We start from the raw sequence: 21,459 nt of genomic DNA on the forward strand, positions 1-21,459 counted from the left end.
TGTTTTTTATAAGATAAGTTTAATGCTAGCTAGCAACTTACCTTGGCTTCTTACTGCATTCGCGTAACGGGCAGGCTCCTCGTGGAGTGCAATGTAAAGCAGGTGGTTAGAGCGTTGGACTAGTTAACCGTAAGGTTGCAAGATTGAATCCCCAAGCTGACAAGGTAAAAATCTGTTGTTCTGCCCCTGAACAAGGCAGTTAACCCACCGTTCCTAGGCCGTCATTGAAAATAAGAATGTGCTGTTAACTGACTTGCCTAGTTAAAAAATATTTATATAAAAAAAAATTAAACGGCAAATTGGTCGCCAAAAATACCGATTTCCGATTGTTATGAAAACTTGAAATCGGCCCTAATTAATCGGCCATTCCGATTAATCGGTCGACCTCTACACTGCTCTACAGTATACTTGCTTGTATTGTCACAAACCGAAATTAGGCAAACTCTTAGTTGTATCAACCAGGAAATGGCAGGGCGATTTGGCATAGTGCGTCTTTAATTTGAGGGAAGCTATGCCAGACAGTATTTGCTGTGCTGAAATCTAGACCATTCCATGAAAAGAATAACATAATGAACTAAATCTATATCCTGACACATCTATTCATCTGTAGCCCAGTCAGCTTTAAACCATATCTGTATGTTTATTATCCACCCAATACTGTTTATTTTTTGGCTATGATAAAAAAAAACTGCATATCTGTTATGCAGTTTGTTCTATCAAAATTAGCAGTTGTATAGCAAACATCCTCCTTTTCTTCCAGAATTCAGCCGGGACCGCCGTGCAACAGCAATCCAGTGAGCCAAAGGAGAGCCTGCCCCTGACTCCCTCCCCTCCCAACTCCCATAACCCTTCACCACCATGACCACTGAACTAGGGAGCAGCCTGACCTCCATGGACTGGCTTCCCCAGCTCACCATGCGGGCGGCCATCCAGAAGTCCGACTCAGGGCACCACCCCCACGGGCATCATGGCCACGGGCCGGGCAAGAAGAGCTCCCTGCTGGACCCGGGCACAACACTGGACCAGGAGGAGGTGGCCCAGCACCGGGACGGCAAGCCACCCTACAGCTACGCCAGCCTCATCACCTTTGCCATTAACGGCTCGCCACACAAGAGGATGACCCTCAGCGAGATCTACCAATGGATCTGTGACAACTTCCCCTACTACTGGGAGGCAGGCAGCGGCTGGAAGGTAAGGGGTGGAAACAGAGGAATAGAAGTGTGAGGGTGCATTAATAACCTCTATGGGCTATGTGGGACGCAAGCGTCCCACCCCTGGTACCCCCAATCAACAACAGGTGAAATATCAAGAGCGGCAAATTTGAAAACAATTAAATGTCATAATTCAAATTTCTCAAACGTACAACTATCTTACACCCTTTGAAAGATAAACATCTCCTTAATCTAACCACGTTGTCCGATTTCAAAAAGGCTTTACGGCAAAAGCATAAATTTAGATTATGTTAGGAGAGTACATTGACAATAGCTGTGTGTAATGTTTTGTCAATTCAAAGACAGGCGTCACCAAAAGCATTAAACCAGCTAAAATGATGCACTAACCTTTGACAATCTCCATCAGATGACACTCCTAGGACATTGTTAGACAATGCATGCATTTTTTTGTTCTATCAAGTTCATATTTATATCCAAAAACAGCGTTTTACTATGGCGTTGATGTTGAGGAAATCGTTTCCCTCCAATAACCGCCAGTCAAGCAGCACAACAAATTAAATAATTACTATTCGAAAACATTGGTAAAATATTATATTGTCATTCAAAGAATTATAGATTTAAATCTCTTGAACGCAACCGGATTGCCAGATTTAAAAATAACCTTACTGGGAAATCACACTTTGCAATAATCTGAGCACTGCGCCCAGAAAAATACGCTTTGCGATACAGACTAACCGCCATGTTGGAGAGATCTAAAATCGAAAATACTATGTAAATAATCCATTACCTTTGATTCTCTTCATCAGATGTCACTTCCAGGAATCCCAGGTCCATAACAAATGTAGTTGTGTTCGAAAAAGCTCATAATTTATGTCCAAAAAGCTCCGTGTTGTTAGCACATGATCTATGCCAGCCGGACTTCTTGTCATGAACGAGGGGGAAAAAAATATTTACGTTCGTTCAAACATGTCAAACGTTGTATAGCATAAATCATTAGTGCCTTTTTTAACCAGAACATGAATAATATTCAAGGCGGACGTTTGCATTCTCTTTTAAAACGTTTTGGAACGAGAGTACCAAACATGAACTCGCACGCCAGAGTCTAATCGGCCACCACCGTTCCAAGGCTCTTGTTCGTTCAGTTCTCACAGTTTAAGACTCAAAACACTTTCTAAAGACTGGTGACATCTAGTGGAAGCCATAGGAAGTGCTCAAAAATGAATAAGCCCCTGTGTGTTTCAATGGCATAGGCTTAAAAGTAATTCAACACATCAGGTATCCACTTCCTGTCAGAATTTGTCTCAGGGTTTTGACTGCCATATGAGTTCTGTTATACTTACAGACACCATTCAAACAGTTTTAGAAAATTCAGAGTGTTTTCTATCCAAACCTGAACAATAATATGCATATTCTAGCTTCTGAGTTGGTGTAGGAGGCAGTTAAAAATGGGCACATATTTTTTTCAAAATTCTCAATACTGCCCCCTAGCCCCAACAGGTTAAAGGGATGGTTCACTTAAGAATCAGTTCGTTTGGGATTGACTTCTGCAGTTTTTTGTGAACTCATGAAAGGTGTGATTAACATTGGACTATCCCTTTAAGGAACTAACTTACTAAACATCCTAGGAATACAGGCACACTGTATTGTGCATGTACATTTCGTTGACTCCAGACGACCAGATGATGAAATATACAGTATAATCTGGCACATGAACTAATAGGCCCCACTTCTCAGCCTCAAGCTGTAAACATTTATTCCCAGATGTACCTGACCCAGTGCAGAGACGCTGTGGTTGAAACCGTGATCTGCATCAAAGGGAACGTGAGCAAATTCATTACAGTCAAGGTGATTACTATCAGCTGCACACAGTGGGAGACAGACATGAAGCCCAAGCAGTCTCTGGGTTCTTTGATTTGGAGAATATACTGTTAATGTACAGCTAAAAGAGCTTGTACTACACACACAAAAAAAAGCACACACACAGTTGCACAGTCGCGCACACTCACTCACGCAGTGAGTAAGAGACTCCCACTCAGGTAGGCATACGTGTGCCGTCTACAGATTAGTGGGCCGGCTCAGCTAGAGAAGATGGGTATCGGGTAGTTTACTACCCAGCCCAAGCACACGTTTGCTTTGTATGATAATGTGGATATGCAGGCAGGAGAGGCTGGAAACCACGGACCGGACGAGACTCATTCCCTCTCAAACGAAAAGGTGAAATAAATATGTTCTCTGGTAGGCATAACCTACCTGGCACCCCTAACAATAACCCCAAGTCAAAACCGTTACAATATGATCAGTGTTTTATCACCTTAGAATAAAACCGAGAAATCTGAAATGTTTCAGTGAGTCTTAGCCTACATGCAATACTACTTTCTTGTGTTTTTGCTATTCAGTTGTCATTAGGTGGCATTTTATGAACTGAACTCCTAGCTCACATGCAGAATGCTTAATTTCTTATTTGCCCCTGGTGTTCTTCCTAGATAACATATCCTCCTTTTAGGTTCTACTGTCCCTTGCCCTCTACTTTCCCATGCCCTCTACTTTGCTCTAGCAGCCCTTTTACATCTGTGTCCTTGCACCCCACGCTGCCCCTAGGCCCTCTTCACCAGAACCCGTATTCAGTATTCTGCTGCCAGCCGAACTACAGGGATTTCCCCTCTTCTCATTGGTTGATAAGTTTCTTATACTATTATTATTATTATTATTATTATCATCATCATCAGCGGACAGGGAACCCTACTGAGGCAGCGCTTTGTCCGTCGCAAATAATTAAAGATGCATATCCCCTTTTACTAAAATACATATTTTGTATGAAATACTTTATATCAGTGGTATTCAAAGTCCGGGTCGGGGAATTGCAGTGGGGTCTCCAAATAAAACAATGTTTTATATTTTTGGGGGGGGACCAAAAATGAAGAGTACAGCTTATTTTATGGGACAATATACAAATGTTTATTGAGAAAGATAATACAAAATAAATGTATGTATTGGTTGAATGAATTGAAGATTATTTGTTGATGTGAAAATCAAAATGTACTTTTTTTGTTTAGGGTTGTCGTTAGATTTGGGGTGGTGGGGTCAACAGAATTTGTGGTGAAAAAAAATGGGGTGCACAGATTCTGGTGAGAAAAAAAAATGTGGGTCCCTGCTATATGGATGTTTTTATTGAGTTTTGCTCATTCTTTGTTTACTCTGTTGTCTGGCAACACAGACATCTGTAGCCAGTTACATAGTGCCTTCAGAAAGTATTCATACCCTTTGACTTGTTCCACATTTGTTGTGTTACAGCCTGAATTCTAAATTATTCTAAAATCTAATTATTCTTCCACCCATCTACACACAATACCCCATAATGACAAAGTGAAAACATGTTTTTAGCCATTTTTGCACATTTATTGATAATGAAATATCTAAATTAGATATTTTATGTAAGTATTCACAGCTCCGAGTCAATACATGTTAGAACCACATTTGACAGCAATTACAGCTGTGTCTTTCTTGATAAGTCTCTAAGAGCTTTGCACACCTGAATTGTACAATATTCTTCAAGCTCTGTCAAGTTTGTCGTTGATCATTGCTAGACCATCATTCAAGTCTTACCATAGATTTTCAAGCTGATTTAAGACAAAACTGTAACTAGGCCACTCGAACATTCAATGTCTTGGTAAGCAACTCCAGTGTATATTTGGCCTTGTGTTTTAGGATATTGTCTCCCAGTGTCTGTTTTAAAGCAGATTTTCCTCTAGGGTTTTGCTGGTGCTTAGATCCATTTAATTTTATCCTAAAAAAACTAATGTCCTTGCCGATGGCAAGCATACCCATAACATGATGCAGCCAACACCATGCTTGAAAATATGAAGAGTGGTACTCGGTGATATATTGTGTTGGTTTTGCCCAAAACGTAACGCTTTGTATTCAGGACATAAAGTACATTTCTTTGCCACAATATTTGCTGTTTTACTTTAGTACCTTATTGCAAACAGGATGCATGTTTTGAAATATATTTATTCTGTACTGGCTTCCTCTTTTTTACTCTGTCAATAAGGGTTCTGTTGTGGAGAAACTACAATGTTGTTGATCCATCCTCAGTTTTCTCCCATCACAGCCATTAAACTCTAACTGTTTTAAACCAGTTAAATGTCACTAATAGTCATCAAATATAATTACGTAATCCCCAAAATTATTATTTATCATGAGGACTATAAACAATAACTGGTAATGCTGCATACTCCAACAAAAGTTAAGATCTCACCTTTCTGGTGAACTTGTTATCAATTGCTGAGGTGTAGTCACTTAAGGACACAAGCTCAAGTACACTGTACAAATGTTATGAAAATGAAATATTTTGTATTTCCTATTCAACAAAACTGTACTAATAAGTCTTGATTTATATGCTTTCTAAATATAGTATAAACAAATGATAAAATTAAGATTTAACCTTTTTATAACTGTAAAATACATATTTGTATGTTTAGTGTTGGAGGAAATGTGCATATTTTCTAAAGGTCTCTCTTGATCAAAACGTCTGCCCCAATCGCTGTGAATGTCTCCCAGAGCTCTAGCTTGGCTTCCTGAACTCGTTAGGAACTCTCCTTTCATCTCATATTAATCCTGTCTATGAAAAACAGTCCGCTCACTGCGGTGGCGGAGTCTCACGTGAGCCTCACTCCAGCGACCTGGAGAGCAGTAAGAAGACCAGAGAGGAATGAAATGACAGGATTTAGAAATTTCCCACAACCACCAAAATGGTGGTGAAACTGTCAAAGGAGGGGAGATCAGTGACAAAGTCAATGGATAGATGAGACCAGGGACGCTGAGGCATGAGAAGGGAAATGAGTTTCCCTGCTGGAACGTGCCGGGGGACTTGGTTTGAGCACATACGGAACAGGGGTTGACGTAGCAACTAACATCCTGCGCCAAAGTAGGCCACCAATACTTCTCAGAGATTGGGTAGTGCAAGAAATACCTGGATGTCCAGCAATGACAGCTGTGTGCGCCCAGGTCAGCCTGCTTGCCCCTAACCAGTGTCTCCACTCTTCTAATGCCAACTTCACCGCCAGGAGCTCTCGATCACCGGCGTCGTAATTCCTCTCTGCAGGGGACAGTTTCTTAGAGTAATACACACATACAATTTCTGTGGATTACCTTGTTGCGACAGAACTGCCCCCACGCCCACCTCTGAACCGTCCACCTCAAAGGATATCATGGGATGTGGGGGTTTGAGCAATGGGGCGGAGTGACATGTTCCTTCAGTAGGCTAAAGGCTTCGTCAGCTGCTGGACTCTACACCAGCCTACAGGGACCACCCTTGAGGAGCGGCAATGTAGCTGAAGTTCCTGGTGAAATGGCAGTAGAAGTTGGCAAAGCCTAAAAACATTACATGGGTGTAACCCTCCATCCTTGGCCACGAAGAGGAAACCTACCGACGCAGGAGAAGTGGACGGGCGAATGAAACCTTGGAGCGCCTCATGGATGTACTCCATGGCCTGGGTTTCAGCCACCGACAGAGGGGTGATGTGTCTGCGTGGAGCCGCAGCACGGGTTTTGTTAAATACCTCCTACAGGTCCTGGTATACCTCCAGGATGTTGGGCTGAAGGGCAACCACAGGACTCTCAACCGACGTGGAACCACATGGGACGGGGAAGCAGGTCCTCCGGCACTCAGGTGCCCAGTCTGTGATTATCATCCTCGACCATGAGATGAAAGCTGAGGATGGTCTCCTGATGGCTAGACTACATGGTGAGTGGTTTGGTTATGTGTGTGATTGTCCCGGAACCTAATGGCTGATTATCGAGGGCTTGAACCAGGAATGGAGAGGAGAGCGGGTATGAGGTGATGTTGAGAGCAGAGGCAAGAGTCTGGTCAATGAAGTTCCTTGTGGCACCGGAATTGACTAATGCTGTAGACACAGTACATGAGGAACAGTCAACTCATGTGATCGACACCAAAAAGGGTTTGGCAGAAAGTGATGAAGAGGGGATACTCACACCTGCCCCAGGAGGATCCCAAGTTGGGACCACTTGGGGTCCCAACTGGGGAAAGCTCTTGTGGAAAAGGGCCTGTCTCTGAGGGTAAGAATGATTTCATAAGGGTTGGAAATTAGCCATTTGTCAGGGGTTGGAATATGTTTTGCAGAAATGAATAGAAACCACCTGTCTGGGTTATGATACGTTTGAGGTTAAGTTACTTACTGTCCAGCTTCTGTGAGAAGTGAGGTCGTCACTTTCAAGATCATAACTGGGGAGTGGAGTGAGGATAACAGGATGCAGATACAATTCAGCTATCTCAAGAAGGGAAGACCAAGTCAAACCACCTTCTGGCTCAGCCTGGGTCGTCCTACTGTGATGTTACCTCATATACTGTATTGAAGTTATAAGACTGTGTGACTGCATCTTTATGTTCTCAGTTGAAGCATCCAGTTGGGTGTAATAAATCTAGTTTGAGCTTTCTTGGTTTCCGCCTGGAGTTTGTACCAGAAATCTAGAACGTAACAAAAGTCTAAGAAGAGGTAGATCTGTTCTGTGTGTGCTTCTTCTATGCTTCCCCTTCTAAAGTTTTGTTTTTGCGTCTTTTACTTTTGGTTTTGTACACCAGCTGAAAATACAATATTTTTGGTTATTGAAAATATATTTCAGAGCGTTTTAGATTGTACAGTGATTCTCTACACTACATTGCTTGTTTTGTCACAAACTGAAATTGATATAAAATTGTATTTGTTTATATTATTCTGACTGTTCGTTTTTTTTTTATGAGGAAGAATGTTTGTCTGGATGTGACGTTAGGGAGATGACGTCAAGGATGCTTGATGCAGTGAAGATCTTAGGTAGCTCTGATTCAATAAAATATACAAATTCCATGTATAACCACTGATACGTTAATGTTCACTGGGTCGACAAATCCACTAAGGAAGGAGCTGGTCACCATGGCCAACCTTTCTCCAGTTTCTGCCATCTTGGAAATTACAAAGTCTCCTTTCATTCCCAGTCTGGCAGCCGATTCGTTCAAATCCAACCACATGCTTTGCTGCACTATAGTGTCTTTTTTTTGTTGGCCTATAAACATCTCTCTCACACACACACACACGGATCCTCGCTAGGTCCCCAGGGAAAGTGGAAGCTCTGTCTCCTTGTGCCCATCACTCACACAATGGGCTCCACCAATGGCAGACTTGCCATTCTCCACTAAGCAGGTGGGGTGGTGCTCCATCAAATGGAATGTTAATCTATTTGGCTGCGTTTGAAGTAGTGACTCGTATTCAACCCCCTAGCCATACAGGGTGTCTGTCACCTGTAGTTAAGGTGTCCCAGTGATGTCTCTAGATCCCAGGAGATATTTAGATGTTACAATGCCTCTCCCGTCCCCAGACTCCCCACCCTACTCTCTTCCAACCCCTCCACCACACACTGTCTTTATCTCTCTCTACCTGTATCCTCATCCTCTCTCATAACAATTTTGTTTGCATCTTACTGTGTTTCTCTTTCCCTTTCAATCTCTGTCTTTCTCTCTGCATCTGGCTTTGTCTCGGTCTCCATATCTCTCTCTCGCGCCCTCTGACTTGACCTCGACCCACATTGCTCACTCTTCCCTAATCCACGGCTATCCAACCTTATCAGCGACTGAAACCAGACTGTTGCCCCTTTGTCCTCTCCGTAAGATCCATGAGATTTAACAATTACATTATACATGTAAAGTTGTTCTAGTATAGTAACATGAATGAATATATATTTCAAGCTAGAATCCAACAGTCCTTTTTTGAACATACTGTTCAACATTTCATAAACTTTGAAATGGCTAAAACATGATTTAACTTCCCAGTTCATTTGTACATTTACACCTCTGAGACTTTTGGGCTCTGATCTATAATCACACTATGCACACTCTTATTCCCCCTCCTATTGTACAACTCATAGTGACATTTCAACTGGAGCTTTTGACTTTCTCCATTTCCTCCTTCGGGTTCCTAAGAGAGTCATAAAAAGGAAATACAAAATTTAATAAGTATTAATATTGTGTTAAGCTATTAATAATTATTTATGCAAAGCTATTAATAATTATATATGCAAAGAAATCAAAGTTTGATAACTTTAAGTTCCGCTCTCTTAGTCTCTATACCTTCGGGACACTTTTCTGCTGGGGTCCACAAAAATGAAGGCCCTAAAAAACCTCATGCTTTCACCCAGTCCTCCCTGTTAAGCCACAGGTTACGAAAGATGTTCTAGGGCCATATCATTTTTACTTTGCTCCCTAACTACTTTCTCCTTAGCCAACCGATATACACGTGCAGTGACCTTAATCAACTTTACCTCATCTTGAGACCAATCAGCACTGTGTATATACACTACCGTTCAAAAGTTTGGGGTCACTTAGAAATGTCCTTGTTTTTAGAAAGAAAAGCCCTTTTTTGTCCCTTTAAAATAACATAAAATTGATAAAATACAATGTAGACATTTAAGGTTGTAAATGACTATTGTAGCCCGAAACAGCTGATTTCTATTGGAATGCGTACAGAAGCCCATAATCAGCAACCGTCACTCCTGTGTTCCAATGGCACGTTGTTTTAAGTTGTTTTTTTTTTGCTGTTTATTTTGTTAGTTTTTTCACCTTTATTTAACCAGGTAGGCAAGTTGAGAACAAGTTCTCATTTACAATTGCGACCTGGCCAAGATAAAGCAAAGCAGTTCGACACATACAACAACACAGAGTTACACATGGAGTGAAACAAACATACAGTAGAAAAATAAGTCTATATACAATGTGAGCAAATGAGGTGAGATAAGGGAGGTATAGGCAAAAGGCCATGGTGGCAAAGTAAATACAATATAGCAAGTAAAACACTGGAATGGTATATTTGAAGTGGAAGAAAGTAGAACTAGAAATAATGGGGTGCAATGGAGCTAAATAAATAAATACAGTAGGGGAAGAGGTAGTTGTTTAGGCTAAATTATAGATGGGCTATGTGCAGTGATCTGTGAGCTGCTCTGACAGCTGGTGCTTAAAGCTAGTGAGGGAGATAAGTGTTTCCAGTTTCAGAGATTTTTGTAGTTCGTTCCAGTCATTGGCAGCAGAGAACTGGAAGGAGAGGCGGCCACAGGAGGAATTGGCTTTGGGGGTGACCAGAGAGATATACCTGCTGGAGCGCGTGTTACAGGTGGGTGCTGCTATGGTGACCAGTGAGCTGAGATATGGGGGGACTTTACCTAGCAGGGTCTTGAAGATGACCTGGAGCCAGTGGGTTTGGCAACGAGTATGAAGCGAGGGCCAGCCAATGAGAGCGTACAGGTCGCAGTGGTGGGTAGTGTATATGGGGCTTTGGTGACGAAACGGATGGCACTGTGATAGACTGCATCCAGTTTATTGAGTAGGGTGTTGGAGGCTATTTTGTAAATGACATCGCCGAAGTGAAGGATTGGTAGGATGGTCAGTTTTACGAAGGTATGTTTAACAGCATGAGTGAAGGATGCTTTGTGGCGAAATAGGAAGCCAATTCTAGATTTAACTTTGGATCGGAGATGTTTGATGTGAGTCTGGAAGGAGAGTTTACAGTCTAACCAGACACCTAGGTATTTGTAGTTGTCCACATATTCAAAGTCAGAACCGTCCAGAGTAGTGATGCTGGACGGGCAGGTGCGGGCAGCGATCGGTTGAAGAGCATGCATTTAGTTGTACTTGTATTTAAGAGCAGTTGGAGGCCACGGAAGGATAGTTGTATGGCATTGAAGCTCGTCTGGAGGGTTGTTAACACAGTGTCCAAAGAAGGGCCAGAAGTATACAGAATGCTATCGTCTGCATAGAGGTGGATCAGAGACTCACCAGCAGCAAGAGTGACGTCATTGATGTATACAGAGAAAAGAATTGGCCCAAGAATTTAACCCTGTGGCACCCCCATAGACTGCCAGAGGTCCGGACAACAGGCCATCCGATTTGACACATTGAACTCTATCAGAGAAGTAGTTGGAGAACCAGGCGAGGCAATCATTTGAGAAACCAAGGCTACTGATTCTGATGAGGATGTGGTGATTGACAGAGTCGAAAGCCTTGGCCAGGTCAATGAATACGGCTGCACAGTATTCTTTCTTATCGATGGCGGTTACGATATCGTTTAGGACCTTGAGCGTGGCTGAGGTGCACCCATGACCAGCTCTGAAACCAGATTGCATAGCGGAGAAGGTGCGATGGGATTAGAAATGGCCGGGAATCTGTTTGACTTGGCTTTCGAAGACCTTTAGAAAGGCAGGGTAGGATGGATATAGGTCTATAGCAGTTCCCCCTCCTTTGAAGAGGGGGATGACCGCTGCTGCTTTCCAATCTTCGGGAATCTCAGACGACACGAGAGGTTGAACAGGCTAGTAAAAGGGGTTGCAACAATTTCGGCAGATAATTTTAGAAATAAAGGGTCCAGATTGTCTAGCCCGGCTGATTTGTAGGGGTCCAGATTTTGCAGCTCTTTCAGAACATCAGCTGACTGGATTTGGGAGAAGTAGAAATGGGGAAGGCTTGGGCGAGTAGCTGTGGGGGGTGCAGTGCTGTTGACCGCGGTAGGGGTAGCCAAGTGGAAAGCATGGCCAGCCGTAGAAAAATGCTTATTGAAATTCTCTATTATACTGGATTTATCGGTGGTGACAGAGTTTCCTATCCTCAGTGCAGTGGGCAGCTTCTAGGAGGTGTTCTTATTCTCCATGGACTTTAGTGTCCCAAAACTTTTTTGAGTTTGTGTTGCAGGAAGAAAATTTCTGCTTGAAAAAGCTAGCCTTGGCTTTTCTAACTGCCTGTGTATATTGGTTTCTAACTTCCCTGAAAAGTTTCATATCACGGGGCTGTTCGATACTAATGGAGAAGGCCACCGGATGTTTTTGTGTTGGTTAACGGCAGTCAGGTCTGGAGGGAGCCAAGGGCTATATCTGTTCCTGGTTCTACTTTTCTTGAATGAGGCATGCTTATTTAAGATGGAGAGGAAGGCATTTAAAAAAATAACCAGGCATCCTCTACAGACGGGATGAGGTCAATATCCTTCCAGGATACCTGGGCCAGGTCAATTAACCTGTTAGGGCTAGGGGGCAGCATTGACACGGCTGGATAAAAAACATACCCGATTTAATCTGGTTACCACTCCTACTCAGTAACTAGAATATGCATATACTTATTACATATGGATAGAAAACACCCTACATTTTCTAAAACTGTTTGAATGGTGTCTGTGAGTATAACAGAACTCAAATGGCAGGTCAAAACCTGAGAGATTCCTTTACAGGAAGTGGCCTGTCTGACCATTTGTTGAACTTCTTTTCCATCTCTATCATTTACTAAGGATCTCTGCTCTAACGTGACACTTCCCACGTCTTCCATAGGCTCTCAGAGCCCGGGAAAAAACAGAATGTCGTCATTCCAGCCCCAGGCTGAAACACATTATCGCCTTTCTCAAGTGGCCCATCAAGAGACACTAGCTTATGCGCGTCACCCCGACCGCCCCCGCCTTTGGGATTTTTTCCTCTGTTTGCCGAAAAGGAGATTCCCTGTTGGAATATTATCGCTTTTCTACGAGAAAAATGTCGTAAAAATTGATTTTAAACAGCGGTTGACATGCTTCGACGTACGGTAATGGAATACTTACAATTTTATTGTCAGGAATTGCGCCAAGCGCGTGACACTTCTTTACTATTTCGGATAGTGTCTGGAACGCACGAACAAAACGCCGCTATTCGGATATAACGATGGATTATTTTGGACCAAACCAACATTTGTTATTGAAGTAGCTGTCCTGGGTGTGCATTCTGACGAAGACAACAAAAGGTAATGACATCTTTATAATAGTAAATATGATTATGGTGAGTGCTAAACTTGCCGGGTGTCTAAATAGCGAGCCCGTGATGCCTGGGCTATGTACTTAGAATATTGCAAAATGTGCTTTCACCAAAAAGCTATTTTAAAATCGGACATATCGAGTGCATAGAGGAGGTCTGTATCTATAATTCTTAAAATAATTGTTATGCTTTTTGTGAACGTTTATCGTGAGTAATTTTGTAAAATGTTAGCGAATTCCCCGGAAGTTTGTGGGGGGGATGCTAGTTCTGAACGTCACATGCTAATGTAAAAAGCTGTTTTTTGATATAAATATGAACTTGGTTGAACAAAACATGCATGTATTGTATAACATAATGTCCTAGGGTTGTCATCTGATGAAGATCATCAAAGGTGAGTGCTGCATTTAGCTGTCTTCTGGGTTTTGGTGACATTATATGCTGGCTTGAAAAATGGGTGTCTGATTATTTCTGGCTTGGTACTCTGCTGACATAATCTAATGTTTTGCTTTCGTTGTAAAGCCTTTTTGAAATCGGACAGTGTGGTTAGATTAACGAGAGTCTTATCTTTAAATGGCTGTAAAATAGTCATATGTTTGAGAAATTGAAGTAATAGGATTTTTAAGGTTTTGAAAATCGCGCCACAGGATAGCCGTGGCTGTTACGTAGGTGGGACGAATTCGTCCCGCCTAGCCTAGAGAGGTTAAAGGCTTGCTCGCTGAAGTGTTTCAGGGAGCGTTTGACAGTGATGAGTGGAGGTCGTTTGACCGCTGACCCATTACGGATGCAGGCAGTGATCGCTGAGATCTTGATTGAAAAGAGCAGAGGTGTAATTAGAGGGCAAGTTGGTTAGGATGATCTCTATGAAGGTGCCCGTGTTTACGGCTTTGGGGTGGTACCTGGTAGGTTCATTGATAATTTGTGTGAGATTGAGGGCGTCAAGCTTAGGTTGTAGGATGGCTGGGGTGTTAACCTGTTATGGCTAGGGGGCAGTATTTTCACGGCTGGATAAAAAACGTACCCGATTTAATCTGGTTACTACTCCTGCCCAGTAACTAGAATATGCATATAATTATTGGCTTTGGATAGAAAACACTCCAAAGTTTCTAAAACTGTTTGAATGGTGTCTGTGAGTATAACAGAACTCAAATGGCAGGTCAAAACCTGAGAGATTCCTTTACAGGAAGTGGCCTGTCTGACCATTTCTTGAACTTCTTTGTCATCAAGTGGCCTATCAAGGGACTGTGGGCTTAGGCGCGTGCCCTGGCCGCCCCCGTCTTTGTGATTTTTTCCTCTGTTTGCCGAAAAGGAGATTCCCGGTCGGAATATTATCGCTTTTTACGAGATAAATTGCATAAAAATTGATTTTAAACAGCGGTTGACATGCTTCGAAGTACGGTAATGGAATATTTAGAATTTTTTTGTCACGAATTGCGCCATGCGCACGACCCTGATTTACCATTTCGGATAGTGTCTGGGACGCACGAACAAAACGCCGCTATTCGGATATAACGATGGATTATTTTGGACCAAACCAACATTTGTTATTGAAGTAGCAGTCCTGGGAGTGCATTCTGACGAAGACAACAAAAGGTAATCTAACTTTTATAATAGTAAATCTGATTTTGGTGAAGGCTAAACTTGCCGGGTGTCTAAATAGCTAGCCCGTGATGGCTGGGCTATGTACTTAGAATATTGCAAAATGTGCTTTCACCAAAAAGCTATTTTAAAATCGGACATATCGAGTGCATAGAGGAGTTCTGTATCTATAATTCTTAAAATAATTGTTATGCTTTTTGTGAACGTTTATCGTGAGTAATTTAGTAAATTGTTAGCAAATTCCCCGGAAGTTTGCGGGGGGGTATGCTAGTTCTGAACGTCACATGCTAATGTAAAAAGCTGTTTTTTGATATAAATATGAACTTGATTGAACAAAACATGCATGTATTGTATAACATAATGTCCTAGGTGTGTCATCTGATGAAGATCATCAAAGGTTAGTGCTGCATTTAGCTGTCTTCTGGGTTTTTGTGACATTATATGCTAGCTTGAAAAATGGGTGTCTGATTATTTCTGGCTTGGTACTCTGCTGACATAATCTAATGTTTTGCTTTCGCTGTAAAGCCTTTTTGAAATCGGACAGTGTGGTTAGATAAAGGAGAGTCTTGTCTTTAAAATGCTGTGAAATAGTCATATGTTTGAAAAATTGAGGTTTTTGTATTTTTGAGGAATTTATAATTTGCGCCACGCCTATCATTGGATATTGGAGCATGTGTTCCGCTAGCGGAACGTCTAGATGTAAGAGGTTAAGCATGTCCCAGTTTAGGTCACCTAGCAGCACGAGCTCTGATGATAGATGGGGGGGCAATCAGTTCACATATGGTGTCCAGAGCACAGCTGGGGGCAGAGGGTGGTCTATAGCAGGCGGCAATAGTGAGAGACTTGTTTTTAGAGAGGTGGATTTTTAAAAGTTGAAGTTCAAATTGTTTGGGTACAGACCTGGATAGTAGGACAGAACTCTGCAGGTTATCTCTGCAGTAGATTGCAACACCGCCCCCTTTGGCCATTCTATCTTGTCTGAAAATGTTGTAGTTAGGGATGAAGATTTCAGTTTTTGGTGGTCTTCCTAAGCCAGGATTCAGACACGGCTAGGACATCCGGGTTGGCAGAGTGTGCTAAAGCAGTGAATAAAACAAACTTATGGAGAAGGCTTCTAATGTTAACATGCATGAAACCAAGGCTATTACGGTTACAGAAGTCATCAAAAGAGAGCGCCTGGGGAACAGGAGGGGAGCTAGGCACTGCAGGGCCTGGATTCACCTCTACATCACCAGAGGAGGAGTAGGATAAGGGTACGGCTAAAAGCTATGAGAATTGGTCGTCTATGACGTCCGGAATTGAGAGTAAAAGGAGCAGGTTTCTGGGGGCGATAAAATGGCTTCAAGGTATAATGTATAGACAAAGGTATGGTAGGATGTGAATACAGTGGAGGTAAACCTAGGCATTGAGTGATGATGAGAGAGATATTGTCTCTAGAAACATAATTGAGACCAGGTGATGTCATTGTGTGTGGGTGGTGGAACTGAAAGGTTGGATAAGGTATAATGAGCAGGGCTAGAGGCTCTACACTGAAATAAGCCAAACACTAACCAGAACAGCAATGGACAAGGCATATTGACATTAAGGAGAGGCATGCTTAGCCGAGTGATCACAAGGGTCCAGTGAGATTCAGACAGCTAGCAAGCTGGCAGAAGATTGAGGGAGCTCTGTTTTTAGCCACCTCGTGCGTTTCCGTCTGTAGATTGGGATTCCGTGTGGTAGAGGGGACCAATCCAATTGGCAAAATAGTTATAGTGGTCCAAGAAAATTGTCCGATAGATCTATTCAGATAGCAGCCGATAAGACAGCTAACTATTAGCGGGCCGCAGATGGGTGTTCAGGGTACGTCGCGACGGAGGGGCCAGTTGGATAACTCCCTCGGCAGATATCGTCGGTAGTCCAGTCGTGAAGGCCCGGTGGGGCTCCGCATCGGCAGTAAAACGGGTCCGGATAGGTGATTGTAGCCCAGGAGTGGCTGATGGAACTCTTCAGCTGGCTAGCTCCGGAATAATTGATGTTTGCTCTGGGACCGAAGTTGGCCAATAGTCACTCGGATAGCAGCTAGCTAGCTGCAAGATCCAGGTGTAAATGTCCAGAGCTTGCGCTAGAAATCCGGGGATATAGAGAGAAAAATAGGTTCGGTATGCTCTGGTCTGCTTCGCGTTGTACAAAACTGGTGATGGCTATTCAAGCTAAGGGATAGCTGATGACCGCCAACCGTGGTTAGCTGAATACTAATGCTAGCTTCTGGCTAGCTTCTGTTGTGGATTTCAGATTTGAGGTGAATAATACTTTTTTTAAATTGGTGAAGTGAGCTGCAGGAGAGTGCTTTGAAGTTGAGTTTTTAGAAAAAAAATATTTAAAGATATGCGAAGAAAAGAACTTAAAAACACACACACACACACACACACACACACACACACACACACACACACACACACACACACACACACACACACACACGGGACAAGACGAGGACAAAAGACGTCTGACTGCTATGCCATCTTGGAGATGATAGCTAATCCAAGTTTATAATTTTAAAAGGCTAATTGATCATTAGAAAACCCTTTTGCAATTATGTTAGCACAGCTGAAATCTGGCCTTAGACTAGTTGAGTATCTGGAGCATCAACATTTGTGGGTTTGATTACAGGCTCAAAATGGCCAGAAACAAAGACCTTTCTTCTGAAACTCGTCAGTCTATTCTTGTTCTGAGAAATGAAGTAATTGTCAAGAAACTGAATATCTTGTACAACGCAAACAGGCTCTAACCAGAATAGAAAGAGTGGGAGGCCCCGGTGCACAACTGAGTAAGAGGACAAGTACATTAGCGTGTGTTGTTTGAGAAACAGACGCCTCAAGTCCTCAACTGGCAGCTTCATTAAATAGTACCCGCAAAACACCAGTCTCAACGTCAACAGTGAAGAGGTGACTTCGGGATGCTGTCCTTCAAGGCAGAGTTCCTCTGTCCAGTGTCTGTGTTCTTTTGCCCATCTTTTCTTTTTATTGGCCAGTCTGAGATATGACTTTTCCTTTGCAACTCTGCCTAGAGCCAGTTTGCACTGTTCTGTGAAGTGAGTAGTACAAGGCGTTGTACGAGATCTTCAGTTTCTTGGCGATTTCTTGCATGGAATAGCTTTACGAGTTTCAGAAGAAAGTCCTTTGTTTCTGGCCATTTTAAGCCTGTAATCGAACCCACAAATGCTGATGCTCCAGATACTCAACTTGTCTAAAGAATGCCAGTTCGATTGCTTCTTTAATCGTGACATTTTTCAGCTGTGCTAACATAATTGCAAAAGGGTTTTCTAATGATCAATTATCCTTTTAAAATTGAATTAGCTAACACATCATGCCACGAACACAGGAGCGATGGTTGCTGATAATGGGCCTCTGTACGCCTATGTAGATATTCCATTACAAATCAGCCGTTTCCAGTTACAATAATCATCTACAACATTAACAATGTCTACACTGTATTTCTGATCAATTTGATGTTATTTTAATGGACAAAAAATGTGCTTTTCTTTCAAAAACAAGGACATTTCTAAGTGACCCCAAACTTTTGAACGGTAGTGTACATTTCAACATCAATGCCCTCAGAAGGTGATATCCCAGCAATGCTACCAAGGTAACCCCTGCTACAACTTACACTGCCCATGATGCACACTTCAAAATACCCCTCATTTGTGCTGTAGTCCTGTTCCATTCTGTTACTATAGCATCCTTCACAACTACTACTGCTTCTTCAGTTACTGTCCGTACAAATACTGCCTTGAGAATAGCTTTTGCATTGATTGTGTCTCCTGCTCCTGATCTCCTATTGCCTTTGTGTTTCACTGATAGATCTAGAACTGGATCTTTCAGATACTCCCTACCTGTCTCCCAACTCCTACCCGGTTTTCTAGCCACCAACATCTCCAATGACATCCTATGTTCTGCTGCAGTCGTTATCTGTTGGATAATACTTCCTTGTGCCCTGGTTAGGTACACATCTCGCATCCCAAGCGTGATCTACACCCCACCCCTTTTGTGAACACCCTCGTTACAGTGTAAACATTGAGTCCCAACGGTTGCTAAGCAGCCACCTTCTAATACTTTCCTGTTACCGTCACTCGGTCCCACTGCTGGTGGTTAGGAATGGGGGAGAGATTAGTATGGTTGGAAGAGTGTCCAACCTTCTTTACAAAACTGAGTCACATGTTTCTTAATCACACTCTTCAGGAGATGTGACGCTATTATTACAGCGAACAACCCCTCACTGAACATTGACAATTTAGTGTCTGAAATGACAACTCTATCTCTGCTACTCCCAAAATGATCTGGGTCTGTGTGACGTTCAACTTGACTTCATAGTAGCCTCTATATTGTGCACAGTTAGCTGTCCTTCATCTACTACGCGCTATCCCCTGTAACACTATACACAGAGGAGTGATATTGTTCCCCAGAGCCTCTATTACCCACTTCCTTAATCTATGAGCCTTACAAATCTCCGCCCCAGTCATATTCAATTCCGCTTTCCCAATTCCCTGTGACGTTAATACCTTGCTTTTACTCCATCGAATGCACCAATGTCGGTCCTGCCAGTCTGCAACTAATGCACTTTATGCCAACATTCTGTCTCAAACACAGGCCCCGTATGTACTTTGCCTCTAGCCACAAATACATTTGCACATAAATCATTCAATCCAAGCCACAACTACTGCTAGGCCACTTATATAGGTATAAACATGCTCAAGTCAATTAGTCAGTTTCCAACAATCCCTCTGGAACAATGATCACTCATGTTCCACGCCACCTAGAAAAAATATTGACTTGAACAGGGAAGAGAGAATACATGTTTAGTAATTTCACACCACCCTTGATGAGATTGGGACCAGGACCATCCATCCGTTCTGTTCTATGCCAATGGGATGCTGGTCTCCATGCCAGTCTCCTTCATCCTCGGGTGTTAAAGTAAGACGCAGACTACAAGCCTTGTAAGTAGTTCGTTGTACTGTATCATCCAGAAAGCCATACAGTGAGGGGGGAAAAAGTATTTGATCCCCTGCTGATTTTGTACTTTTGCCCACTGGCAAAGAAATGATCAGTCTATAATTTTAATGGTAGGTTTTATTTGAACAGTGAGAGACAGAATAACAAAAAAATAAAGAAAAACGCATGTCAAAAATGTTATAAATTCATTTGCATTTTAATGAGGGAAATAAGTATAAGTATAAGTAGTTGGCCACCAGGTTTGCACACATCTCAGGAGGGATTTTGTCCCACTCCTCTTTGCAGATCTTCTCCAAGTCATTAAGGTTTCGAGGCTGACGTTAGGCAACTCGAACCTTCAGCTCCCTCCACAGATTTTCTATGGGATTAAGGTCTGGAGACTGGCTAGGCCACTCCAGGACCTTAATGACAGATCGGTATCTCAATGCATTTTTATCTAAATTACAACACATTTCCCAGTGTGCAGACCTACACAATCAACCTGATACCCCAAATAAACAGTTTAGGGCAACCATAAATCAATTTACGGGCACAGTTGACCACCCCCCTCCTTCCCGGGAGTCATTCTTCTGCCGTGTCTTCATTTTCTTCCTCAGATAGCGTTGCAGTTCATCTCCCAATAGCACATATGTTACTCATGCCTTTTGATATCCCGATTTTCAAAATCTGGAGAATAATCTGAATTTCTCAGCTGAGCCTCTACCTCCATTTTGTCTTGTCCATTTTCCCACCAGTGCATCAGCAGCATGATAAGAGTTTGGGCCTTATTTCTCTCCATGCTCACTTCACAAGCACACTCTCAGGACACATGCCGCACTCCTGACACTTGTACATAGGTTGCTGGCTTGGTCTCGGGTAGGAGTGATGAAAGACAAGGCTGTAGTGAACACCTTTGTCGCCATTACTTCAGCCGGTTAGAGGGTGTGAAGCTCACACTGTCCTCACTCTAATTATTATCTAGATAACATTTGGAGTCACTATCGCCTTAACTTCGAGAGAGGACAGACCAAAACAACAGTTTAAGGCATTTCAAATTCAGAAAGTCCAAACAACTATTCACTGTATGACACATTACATTCCCAATTTTCTCAATACAAAATTCCGAAGACAAATGTCAGTGTACCAACACACTGTTGAAACCATTTTTCAAATTGGCTTATACTCCCTTATCATATTGGCGACCTCACCATAGAGTTACATGGTCAGGGTGTTAGAGGGCTAACAATTAGGGAGAAATCCCGTCCATACAGCAGACCTAATCTATTGAGACAAAAACAAAACTTCAAAACAACAGCGATACACTTATTCACATTATACTTAAATCTCACCCAATGTCTCTATCCTTTCTAGTGAGGGTAATCAGGCCTCACCAGAAAGTCAGGACAAAGGTTATTTAACACCAAGTATTTTCTTTCCCCTTTCTTTCCCTGTACTTCAGACTACTTATTTAAAAACATTTCAAACATTTCCATCATTCTGCATACCTGGTTTACATTGTGCTATTCAGTACTGTACCTTTCTTATCAGGAGAATATACATGGGTGCAACCAACATTCGAACAATAGATACTTCAGAAAATGTAATGTGTGTGCCCTTTAAGGTGCATCCTTTCTAACCTGTGAAGACCCTACTAAAACCAAATTAAAAGACCCCACACAATTAAATCAGACACGGTATTAACCTTTTCACATGTACCAACAAACGGGTGTGATCATTCTACAGTGGTCCCTGCAGCTTACGCTCAAACAAACCGGTTTGATTAGAACACTTATTTAGAACGTCCAGTTTCGATCAGCATTTGAGCTAGCCACACAAACATTTTGCACAAACACTGTCCTTACAAAGTTATGCCCTGAATGTGACCAGTTTATTTTTGGATGCCATGTTCAGACATTCAC

General features: G+C 42.4%; 1 protein-coding gene across 4 annotated transcripts in view; it reads left to right on the forward strand.

Annotated features, from left to right (window-relative positions):
- Positions 1-21,459, forward strand: part of LOC106567377 (forkhead box protein J3) — a 114,167-nt gene that overhangs the window by 26,233 nt on the left and 66,475 nt on the right. For all 4 annotated transcript variants that reach the window (XM_014136545.2, XM_014136544.2, XM_014136548.2 and 1 more), the window contains one exon: positions 761-1,191. In XM_014136545.2, coding sequence (XP_013992020.1) covers positions 859-1,191 — 333 coding nt within the window. In that variant the 5' untranslated portion in view covers positions 761-858. The remainder of the gene's footprint in view (positions 1-760; positions 1,192-21,459) is intronic.

The sequence above is a fragment of the Salmo salar genome, chromosome ssa13, assembly GCF_905237065.1.
Source record: "Salmo salar chromosome ssa13, Ssal_v3.1, whole genome shotgun sequence".
Lineage (NCBI taxonomy): Eukaryota > Metazoa > Chordata > Actinopteri > Salmoniformes > Salmonidae > Salmo > Salmo salar.